The following is a 12,788-nucleotide window of genomic DNA, read 5'->3' as shown; positions in this document are numbered from 1 at the left end:
TACGTTGCTCAGATCCAATAACTGCATTGGAAGCATTGCTTCCATCATTACGTTTTTCACTGAATTGTTCTGTATTGGCAGCGCTAGTTGAAGTGCTGTATTAGAGGGCAGTCAACACATCCTTCAAACTCAAGTTAGAAAAATGCTTCTTTACAATACAAAATAACTTTTTATAGCAATACTACCCAATTTAAAAAAAAAATTCCCATAGTTAGATACTGGGAATTGGGGATGTATCTAGCACTAAGTACAACACAGTTGTCAAACATTTTACCATTTGTTCTGCTCAGCCATTTTGTTGACTACCAAAGATTACTGAACTCTATACAATTGATAAAAAAAAGTCTCCTACAATGGGGACATAGTTTATAACTGTTATTATTCCTCACAATTTAAAACTGATGCCTCCTGATTGAACAATTAGAGACTGAGAGGGGGCAATAAACACTGCCTTTCAGTCTGTATGGTGCCCCAAGATTTATGATGGTGACCCTATACCACTCCATACAAGGCCGATGGGAAGGGTCTAATTGGTTAAAGGGAAGTTGCTTGAACTCCCAAAATTAATAAGGCGTCTGAATACAGATTTTCAAGTTTGAAAAGGCTCAATTCTAAGCATAATTCCACCCCAAAACTAAAAATTCAGTTGTTGTAAAACTGGGTCCCAACAAATTAAGATTGGGACCCAGATGTTTTTTTGTTATGTTTTGAGACCAGGTTTTAAATTAGGATATTCCACTCAAAACTGATTTTTCAGTTTTGGGTGGAATTATCCATCAGCGCTGTGAAAAAAAGGTTTTAAGGGGACAGGTCACTAGAGCTTACAATCTAAAAAGAAAACAATGTATATGTAATTAATGATTTAACCATGTATGATTAGTAAAATAAAATAATAATATAGGGCCTGATTCATTAGTGATCTTATCTTGTGCAAAAGTTAAGATGCTTAGAAACGGGGAGATAAGAGTGAAGTTAAGATGGATTTTCATCTTAACTTAAGAAATTCTTCACTTGAGCAGTGGATTTTGCTTCTTATCTCTTCTAAGCATGCACAGAGTGGATTTGCTTAAGATAAGCAAAAAACGGCAGATAAGATCACTAATGAATCAGGCCCATAGTCTTTACAACTAAACATAATTTAATATAGCAGCCTATTTAATATGACATTTGTATTATGGTTTTCATTAGCATCATTATAAAAAAAAACCTCAAAGGACACCTACAGATAATAACCTATCACACTACATAGGGAAGCAAAGGAGCTTCAGAATACTGTGATATCTTTCATTCACAGTGTACCTGTGATGTTACGTACTAATATTTACTAACACCATATATTTTAAAATGAAAATACAGATGTTAATGGTAACAGAACACCTCACCTTCTGGATCGTACGCTTGAAAGATTCGTCTGGCTTGGTCAGAAGGTGCTTCAGTGGCAACCAGAGTCATCTCCTGGAAAATAAATATAACATTTACCATATTACTTTTTACCAGCACATTGAATAAATATAAAATGTCCCTAGATTTACAGACTCATAGAAACTTGCACAAGATGACACAAAAGAACATGGCTGTGTATGTATCCAGAGCGTAGTCTAGTGTACCAAACGGAAGATTCCTTTACGGAACAGGATTCTTCTAGCTTGTAAAACATAACTGACTAGGAGAGCACTATTATTACTCGTACAACCACAGAAGTCCTGTACAAGTCATCACACTTAATGGCCCATATAAAATGAATATGCAGCATTAATAAAGGTCTATTGCAACTCAAGTCATCTGCACATTTAAAAAGTAGTAATAAATATGTAAGGGACTAACAAACAAATAAGCACAATGTAACTGACATTTCCCCAGGAGCGAGCACCTTTATAAGGAATCTAAGAATTTATTATTTGGTGGAGGGAGGGGATGGAAGGACGGAAAGAATAGAAAGAACAGACATAGGGCTGCAAAACCATTTCATGAAAGAGAAATTATCGCTCAAAAGTTTCTGGACTTCCTCCAAATATCTGTAATAACACAGAAAACTGGACAACAGCTACTGTGTGTGTGTGTGTGTGATATATATATATTTATATATCATACATGCCAACTCTCCCGGAAAGTCCAGGAGACTCCCGAAATTCAGGTCAGTCTCCCGGGCTCCCTCGAGAGCTGGCATTTCTCCCGTATCCCGGAATTCACAGAGAATCGCGTCATTTGACGCGATTCTCTGTGACTCACGCCATTTTGGAGGGCTAGGGCGGGCTGGGCGAGGCCAATCACGTCATTTTGGCCCCGCCCCCGTGACAGAAATGAATGTTTTGCGTGGGGTGGGGCCAAAATGCAGCGATTGGCCACACCCTCTCCCGCCCTCCAGTCATGCCCCCTCTCCCGGAAACAAGTTTCCAGGAGTAGGCAAGTATGATATATATATATATATATATATACACACACATACACATACACACATATATATATACACACACACAGCTAAGAAGCAAATGGTGGAGTAAAGGATACATGCATACAAGTGTAAGTTAACAATAATTAATAGATCAAGTGTGATTTACACTTGAAGAGTACTTATGTTAGTAAGTCATACTTACCAACTTTATATTCTTCTTTTCCGGGAAGCTGCTGGGGAGGTGGGCGTGACGGGGGGTGGGACTCCAAAATGTGCGTCACTTTGGACCCGCCCTCAAAGACGTAATGACGCAAACGTGTCAGGGGCAGGGCCAAACTCTGTGATTCCCAGGGAATCGTGGCGTTTGGGAGCTAATTCTGCCCACTTCACAAGGAAGTGGGCACTTCCTAGTGAAGTGGGCAGATCCAGGAGATTGCCACACTCTCCCGGGAGTCCGTGAGACTCTCGCAAAATGCGGGAGTCTCCCGGACATTCTGGGAGAGTTGGCAAGTATGTAGTAAGTATGCACTAATTTTATACACACACACACACACACACACACACACACACACACTAATATATATATATATATATATTTCTTTCTTTCTATCTATATATCTCTATATTTATCTATCTATCTATATGCCACAGGAACACTGAAAAGGGCGTAGGGTATTGTATGACATACACTATCAAGACCTCTGTCCCATCTGTACCAGCACAAGATTGTGAAATAATTATGCTGGTTATCTGTTATATTTTACTTACTGCTATGGATGGTATAATGGAACAGCTTCATTTTGGACTTTATAAAAAAAAACTTCATTATTATTACTTTTAGAGAGTGCTGGTTTCCAGTCTTGTCTGGATAGGAATATATTATATATATATATATATATACATATATATATACATATATATATATACACATATATATATATATACACACATTATATATATATATATATATATATATATATATATATATATATATATATATATATATATACATATACACATATACATATATATATATATATATATACATATACATATATATATACACACACACACACACATATATACACACACAGATGTACAGTTAGAGAAGTGCTATAGTATGTACATTTCATAGTTAAATAATGTTATGCAATTAATTTAGAACTGCTACAGGAACAGATATGAGAAGTCTGCACTCTCTGTACAGGTCTGTGTGGCCCAATGGTTGGTACCACAATCCATTTGGCAGAAACACCTTCTACAATTAAGACCTGTAGGGTTAGTATTATTATTGCATTCTGTAAAAATTAGGTCTTTTCTGCTGTTGCTTGTACAATATCTATACTTATCTGTCGTAAATCATAAAACCAGTTGTAATTGTCCTGGACAGTTGAGCCAGATGCTTTGCTTATTTGAACAACCTATTGGAATGGACGTGGAAAGTGACAGAACCTTTAAATAAACCCTGTCCCCTATAATAACTAGATATCTATGAGCCATGTACAGTACATGTCGTTTTAATAGATCGATTATCTAACATCTTCCATGATTTACTAACTATAACAGAGACGGACGTAGACCCTTCTCCATTGAAAATAAACAGCCAGCAGCTTTGTACAACCAGCTGGACATGGGCTCAGCATTGTTACCAGTTACATTACATGTCAGGATGTGGATGGGTTATAAGTGCCATAATTTCTGCTGCAGTCACCTTGTGGGATCACCGGGGTGATCTGAGCGCATGCATTTCATCTGCCTTAATACTGTATATAATAAACATAGAGACGTAACACCCACTTTGTCATCTCACCAGAGACAAGCTGTGTTGTGCACGCAGTACACAATAGACATGTGTTCTCTGTAATATAGGAGCTGCCCTCTGGAGACAGGAAGCCTTTATCAAACATCACACCGAGCCACGTAAGGAAATGTCACACTCGGCAACTGCAGAACTTCTTGTGGAGAGACACTTTATGGTCACACAACAAATGGTTCATAGGACATTTATGATAAACCCCTGGGAAGCCTTACTCCTCACACACTAGAAATAAATAAGCCCCGGGGAATCAACCATGCTGCGTTTTTTATATTTAGAGTCTGAATCGAACCCTATTTCAAGGCACAATGAACACCATGGGTCCTGGAACAGAATAGCTCCCCCAATGTATATAAATGACGTGTAAGGCAACTCTCTTTGCATTGAATCTTCCCCTTAGATCACTTCTTAAGGCACCACTGAACTGGTGACATTTTCATATACCATGAAGGTAAAACACATTGTTTACTGTTAACCTGGCAGTTCAAGCCAACTCCATTCAAAAGTAATGTATTACCGCCTCACTCGATTACGGACAGCTAAAGCCACTCTCACTTCTATAAAACAGTGACCAGATGAGATCTGATGAACAAAAGGCTGAGAATGCAGCCATGAATCAATCAATCCACACAGTGGATTTCTGCTAGACAAGTCTGTCAAGCTGTCAGTCACTCTGTCTCTGCTCTGTTAGGGAAACACCTGCCTTTTAAAATGGTAACACAAACAAAATGGCTTTTCCAGGTACAAATTTTGCACCCAGCAGCTGGATTTGTTCAGAAATATAAATCAGTGGCAGGGTTCTTGCACTGGGCACGGTTGTGTCTACACAGCAGATCTGTTATCGTATTTAAGCAAGGCCTGTGAGAGAACTGCGTCTGACACAGGCAGTGTCCGTCCCCCTCAGAGACAAGGCCCCATCCTTCTGCTTATCATCTTTGCAGATTGGAAGGACTGGGGGCACCATCTTCTGCTCCCTTCAGTGACACAGTTGCCCAGCACCACCCTCCCAGCCTTCACAGGTAAGTCGGCTGCTTCTCCTCCATGTCAGTGGCCGGCACTCAATGTCAGGGTGCAGTGGGAACATTAAACACATTGGATTAGTGACGTAATGTCACTCATTCAATGTTTTAGACATTCCCTAGCAATTTGGTGCCCTAGGCCATGAATACAGTTTCCAACCACGGCCTTATCTGTGTGGGGTTTGTATGTTCTCCCCGTGTTTGAGTGGGTTTCCTCCGGTTTCCTCCCACACTCCAAAAACAAACATACTAGTAGGTTAATTGGTTGCTGACAAAATTATTCCTAGTTTATGTATGTTAGGGAATTTAGACTGTAAACTCCAATGGGACAGGGACTGATGTGAATGACAAATATTCCCTGTACAGTGCTGTGGAATTGCTGGCGCTATATAAATAAATTATGATGATATCTTGGTATGAAATATGGTGAGGGTCCATCAGGCGCTTCAAACCAGAACCTTTAAATAAGCCGCGTCACCTGCCCATATAATAACATGCTTGTTATCTATGAGCCATGTATAGTACATGTAGTTTTAGTAGATCGATTTTCTAACATTTACCGACTTACTAAGTTCTAAATCAGACACTGACGTGGACCCTTCTCCGTTGAAAGTAAAGTTGTGACCCCAGCGCTGTGAGGCAGAAATGCTAACCATATCCATCCCTTGTTACCATATTTTTAGGCTACATTGTGAGAGGAAAAGGGGTTCTCCTAAACCAAGGGTGCCTTTAGTTTTTGCACATGGCAGATGCAGACCTGAAGACCTGAACAGAGACGAGGAAGAGGGCTGCAAACTACCGTCAGACAAATCTTGGGGAAATGTAGGGAGCAACTACAATCTGCATTGACCCTGTGCAATGAGAGGGTGCTGAGAAAAGTGGACATTAATAAAATGTGAATATGAAAAAAGTGCGTGCAGCCATGATCACGTAATAATGGCTGAGCAAGACCATGCAGCCATGACATTGTAATCATGTGTCAGACCGTCACTGATAGTCCTACGTGTGGAGCTGTGAATCCACTTAGCACCATCATTGATAGTGTGTGTGGTGCTGCATCTATGAATCTATGAGTGGTGGGATGTACCTCAGACACCTCTGCTCAAGGCAGATGTTTTATGTCTGTGTTCCCCCCTCCCCTCTAGATTTAAACTGAAGAAGATAGAGAGACAATTCAGGAGCTTATCAGCACTTCATACACAAAGAAATGTTTGTCCTCATGTACCCTTAGACAATAAGTAGAGGAAGAATATAAAAGGGATGATGGGGAAAAAATGACAATTACATTACACAAATGCAAAGGGAAAAAGTAGGGTTAAAGATCCGAACTTCAATTGATCTGAGAATACGGCCTAAAATTGCCCATGTTATCCGAAAGTCTGGCTTCCGATTCATGTATGAAACTGGTAACATGCTACATTGCCCAGTTCAGTTAATCGACTCCACTTAGACTCAAAGGAAATAGAATAAGTGAATACACTCGAAAAGCACATTGTTTAGCATGTGTGTAATAAATATTATGTATAGCATATATGTTATACTACTAACACACATCTACAATAAGACCATGTTCCTGTGTATAACCTTACAATCCACACAGTGCATTTCTACAAAGCCAGTGTGGGAAACTGTCATTCACTCTATGTCTGCTCTGTTATAGCGCTTTCATAATGCCGCCCCGGCAATATCCGGGTATATGAACCTGGGATATTGACGGGGGACACAGGCTCCCACGGAGAGAAATTCCTGGGTAGACCCTGTTCATACGGAACACTGGGTCTGCCCGGGTCTCCATTGCAACATCACAAGAGGAGTTCTGATTGGCTCCTCTTGTGATGTGTTTTTTTGCAGGCAACTCGGGTCGGACCCAGGAATTACCCCACCAAAAGCCCCGGGTCATCAGAACCGGGAATTAGACCTGAATACTGCGGGAATAATGCGCCTCGTCCCAGGTCGTCTGGGCTTGCCCCGGCAAAACCCGGGTTTTTGGTGCAGTATAAATTGGGTATTAGAGAAGCATCTCCCCTCTAATATGTTTCAGAGGAGTAAGAGAGTATGATAAACTTAGTCCAGTATAAACACGTCAGGTATTTCATGTATATTTTCAGCTCAGCAATACACAGCCTCTGCTATATAGTGATTACTTGCTCTTTAAAATACAGAGCAGTAAATCTGAGTAAACAGTATTTACTGGTGACTAATTGGCAACAGAGTGGTAAAGTTATTCAGGTCATCCCAGGTAACAAAACAAAAATGTTTCTACTAAATTACTCGCCAATAAACATATGGAATGATCATCTAGAAAATCACTAATGAAGAGACCTTCAACAATGACGAGTACGAAGGGATAAGCAGCTGGAGAACAGTTCGAGGCCAAAAACAGCAGAAGTTGTTCTAATGAAACTGCCATATTTTGACAAAACCATGGAACAAATGCATGGGAACCAAAGTCCCTAAACGGCTGGTGATCTCCTGTCTTCTATTGTCTTGTAGCTGGTACATGAAGGGATCTTGGGTTTCATGGTGGATTTTAAAGTTGACTCATATCTGTTCTAACCACAGAAAGGTAAACACATGTGTTTTGTTGTTTAGCATGCATTTAATGTGGATGGGTATTTATTTATTGTGGAAGAGAGGAACATTTCTGTAGAGCTCCATAATGATACCATTAAGGCCCCGATGTCTCCTGCCCCTCTATTGGGCTTTCTACACATCGTTCATTTTTGCATCTGGACTGTCACGCAGAATCTCCCTGCAGGACCTGGCACACAAGGTTAAATGGCTGCGATATAAGCAGTTGTGCAAATAAAGGGAACATGTGGGAGAAATGTTCTACAGAAATCATTAACTCAAATGTTTATAACCTGGGAACTATAATCTGCATTTTGCTATTAATCATTCTGCAGGCTGAGACTGTAACAGCCCCATCCCTACAAACATACATTTGTATTAGCTTAGTGCATATAAGCTAATACAAATAGCCAATTGCCTCTTATATCATTAGAAGACCTACCGTCAAACTACAAACCACTACCAGACATAGACAGACACAAAATAAACATGTTCTAATTCCCTGCATCTATTGCTGCACATCACAGGCTGCATGAGACAAGGCCCACTCATTATAGGGTCTCCTATGGTTATATGCACTTAACGTTTACAGGATATTGTTTAGTGTAGGTGTGTAGAGTACAGACATTCAGGGAACAGGACAAGTGGATGTAAGTTTCCCTAAAAAATAAAGATCTGGAGGTTCCGGTGAGGCAGCCAATAAGAACTGCAGACAAATTCGGCCAATGAAAAGTGATCATGTGATGTCACATCTGATGGTAAGTGACATCACACCAGTTACTAAATGTGCCAGTGGTATCATGATGATTAATAGACCAGATGTAGCATCAGTCTTGTAGTAGAGCACAAACGTTGGATACAAACAATAAAGCTAAGCTTTAGGGCCGCAGAGACTTTCTTCATGGTACAAGGCACATCATTCTTGCCTCAAGTCTCCGATATTTCCAACAGCCTGTATTTAAAAATATACAGTATATCCAAACAGGACAACTCTAAAGCGGCATTTACAAGTCCCCCATAACTGTAAGAACACAATTTTTCCTTTAGATCTAAAAATAAGAACTTCTTGATTTATGCTTGTGCAATTTAAGAGAAGGGATCTAATCAATGCATCTATTCATTGACTTATTTCCTGTCGTTGAATGAAATTCTCTACTAGTTAGAAGCCAAGCTGGAAATAGTCCCTATAGAAGAACAGTCAGGCATTTTATACACTTTGATACTATGAATTGTTTCAGCCGTCATTGATATTGTATACTAAGGAATAACATCAACTACTTATGTGCCAAACAGATTAAACAGCAATGTGAATGATTCTATGTACAGTGAGGAACAGATAACCAGTAATTAGACTATATACCCTTAATTGCCAAAGACTAACGGTAATTTGCATTGAAATACGAACATATCCCTTAGTGCACTGTACTTTCAAGGGAAACAATCAACAAAACTGTGTATCCATCATACAAAATATAACACATCGATTTGCTGTATATTTTTATTGCAAACATTTTACATAGTTTGGTTTGCGGTTTTACAGCTGTAATAATGGTGCCTACATGATAGTGGTGCAGCTTTGTTTCCTCCATGGGGCGGCCCTCTAACCTACAAAAGGGCCGCACATTACCCTTAATCTCAGTAATAAATGAAAAACAATACATAGGGGCATATTCCATTGACCGCAGTTTCCGCCGCAGAAAAACTAAACCAGTATTACGGTAGTAGTTAGCTGGATTTCAGCTCGTAGCTCCCTGAGCCGCAAACTGAAATCCAGCGAGAAAAGTACCGTAATACTGGTATTTACGCGCACTATTACCGTAATGACGATAATAGTGCGTATGCCGCGAGAATTGTGGCTATAACACCAACAATTGAATATGCCCCATAGGGGGGTATTCATTTGTCGGTGGAGACGCCGAAAATCTCGCGATCTGCGCACCATTACCGTTATTACGGTAATGGTGCGCAGAAAAAACTTTACTACAGTAATTTTCTCGCTGGATTTCAGCTTGCAGCTCCCTGAGCCGCGAGCTGGAATCCAGCTAACTACTACCGTAATAACGGTAGTAGTTTTTACGTGCCGCGAAAAAAGAACAATTGAATACCCCCCCATAGAATCAAAGAAAGAGACACCTATCTGTAGTAACAAGTGATACAAACTATAATAAACAAATCTGACAATAGAGCAGGGGCGGAGCTGAGGGCTCGGAGGGTCACCTGTTGCCCATCACTGGCTTAGAGTTTGAGGAAGACCTATTGAGTGACTGGAGCAAGAGATAATCACCAATTGAGCCCGGTCTCTGGTAAAGACGCAGCTGACTTGCAGTGATTTAAATAAAACAAAGAGAAAACCATTAACATTTACAGTATTTAACAATAAAGAACACAACTCTATATTTAAGAGTATAGAAAATGACTCATGAATTTGTCCCTTCAATTTCAGCACTTGAGTGTCGACAAATTAATTTTGATGAAGACATCAACCTTTAACTTGTAATTATGCAACTTGGCTGTGGTTGGACCATTTTAACAACATATCTGCCATGAATGATCCAAAAATGTTAATATTCACTCAAATGTAGAGGAACATAACGTTCAGCCAATTGCTCCCCATCCATGGATTTTGAAAACATCCTTGGCTATATTCCCATCCTTTAGAACTGTTGTGAGATAAATGCTTTGTAGAATTATGTAAAGAGCAGTGTGCTAATAACAAACATTTTAGTGAAATAGACACAAACAAACATGGCTTTGCTGGATCTAAGGTAACCCCTTAGACTGTCACTCCCAGAATCCTTTGCCAGCTGGATGGTGCTCATCACAGGTTGGACTTTAGTAACCGGCAAGCTCTTGCTGAACTACAGTCTAAAATACTGGGCAATGTAGTTTAACACTTTACTAAGACCTGACCCTGGTATAAGCTCTATGTATAAATCAAACTTACTCATTTCATGCGTCACATAAGTGGTGTTATCAAGTAAAGCCAAAATGTTCAAATGTGTGACTCTACTACAGAGAAAAGCACTACATCTGCCCAAATGACATTCCACGTCCCCTGCCAAAATATAAAAACCTGATTCTCTACCCTGCGTTATTTTCTAGCATTGGAGCAACTCAATAAAATGTCCTTACAAGGAAATAACACTAACACGAAAGTGTAGCAATGTGAAATCTTGTCTGTACTAAATAAGAAATAACAACAATAGCTGGACTGGCTGTGCTACGCAGATAATAAACATGCCATTTAGCTGCACATTTCAATGAGACTGTTCGGCAGTCATACCTCCTATTTTAGGATTTGAATGTTTACCCCTAGAGGCAAAAATATCACAGGGCTTTTGGGTTCCAATGAAAACATTCCGAAAGTTTGATCCTTCAAATCATAAACAGAGGATAAGAGCCAACATACTTGTAAGCTCGTTGGCTTCTTTGCAGCCCTTGTCTTAAAGGCATGACTTATAGATTCAAGCTTGATCCAGGAAACACAGCAACAAACAAAACGTTTAGCCAGAAAGTCTGTTACACCTGCATTCTCAACATAGGGTTTAGCGCATTTGGCTGCGGTACAAAAGATGATTTGAAATTTATTGCATGACGTTCAGCTGCAGCCTGTTGTGTCTGCACCAAACAGAAAGGAAGGCGCAGATTGCACATATAGTAAAAATGTTGCTTAGATTACATTTAATATTGGACTACAACTGACTATGTTACAATAACTGTTAATTAAAAAATGTGCTCGATAAATAAATTGGTGCCTACATTTTTTTTTTACTGCAGATGGGAAATAAAACACCCAACTAATGTCTCACACTGTCCCTGCCACGCCATTATCCAGACGATACAGAATTCAAGTCCCAGTGTGGCAACCTGTTATTTTGGGTGGAGAGAGGTTTATGGGGTGTAAAAAGACATTGTGGGAAATCATGGTTATATGTAGTTGTTGACTTTGCCGGTAAGCAACGTGTGTTGGTTTGTTAAGATTTGATTAGCCCAACGGTTCCCAAACTGTGCCTCATTATGGTGCCGCAGCGATCTCATACGGGGGATCCCAAGGTACTTGCTGTCCTTGAAAGAAATACACGTAAAAGAAACAAACTGAGGAGGAATATTACAATAAACATTATGGGCCTCATTCATTAAGGCACGCAAAATGCGCGTAATTCAGGCATACGCACGTCCGTATTCAACAAGTAGCAGATATAAAGCTACATCTGTTTCTGAATAAGAGTCTAAGGTCTGCTCTAACAGTCAACACACTGCAGGATACGTCCTGTACATATGTGGAATATAAAGTCCCAAAACATTTAAAATACGTTTATTAAGATGTTATTAATGTCTACTATACACAAAATGCATTTATACAGTTGCTCCTGATTGCAAACACATGTTCTAGCAGCACATGTGACCTTCATCACTAGTAATCGGTACTTAGACCTGATCTGTAGCTGGGGTAAGTGATACGACAGTACGATACGTACCTCTGAGATGCCCAAAGCTTTAATGGGACTCTGCTGCGTGCGCTCGAGTTTGGCACGCCCTTACTGTACAGTGACTCAAAGATGAATGGATATTGTTGCGTTCACTGGCGAATAGTCCGGTTCTAGGCATGCGCAGAGCGATGCTACACAAAATATGGCATGTATCGGCGTTTACGGTCCAAAAAAAATCAGGCCCTATAAATCACTTTTAAAGCACAGCTACCGTGCACCACAAACTGCCTTGGTAGTACTCCCTGTGCATATTAAGGCACGAGAGACAGACAGATCTCCAGAGGAAAACTGTGCAAAAATCACATGAAAGTCCAAACTCTTACCTTCATTAAATCAACTTTTCATTTTGTCTTTGTTTAGCTTCATTTATGGTTTAGATGAATCATGAGAGTGAGGAGGCATCAGAGCTACCATTACTACATGTGCCATTTGTGCGTGTTAAACACCTCAGTGTCCGCCTGGAAATGTGTTTCTACCCCAAAGTGCAACAGGGAGGCGCA

The 12,788-nt window shown here is 40.0% G+C and overlaps 1 protein-coding gene across 2 annotated transcripts in view; it reads right to left on the bottom strand.

The window, feature by feature from the left end:
• Positions 1–12,788, bottom strand: part of MINDY3 (MINDY lysine 48 deubiquitinase 3) — a 101,217-nt gene that overhangs the window by 19,933 nt on the left and 68,496 nt on the right. For both annotated transcript variants that reach the window (XM_075211858.1, XM_075211859.1), the window contains one exon: positions 1,383–1,455. In XM_075211858.1, coding sequence (XP_075067959.1) covers positions 1,383–1,455 — 73 coding nt within the window. The remainder of the gene's footprint in view (positions 1–1,382; positions 1,456–12,788) is intronic.

Source organism: Mixophyes fleayi, chromosome 5, assembly GCF_038048845.1.
Source record: "Mixophyes fleayi isolate aMixFle1 chromosome 5, aMixFle1.hap1, whole genome shotgun sequence".
Classification (NCBI taxonomy): domain Eukaryota; kingdom Metazoa; phylum Chordata; class Amphibia; order Anura; family Limnodynastidae; genus Mixophyes; species Mixophyes fleayi.
The sequence above is the reverse complement of the archived record's forward strand: the minus strand, read 5'-3'. Positions and strand labels throughout refer to the sequence as shown.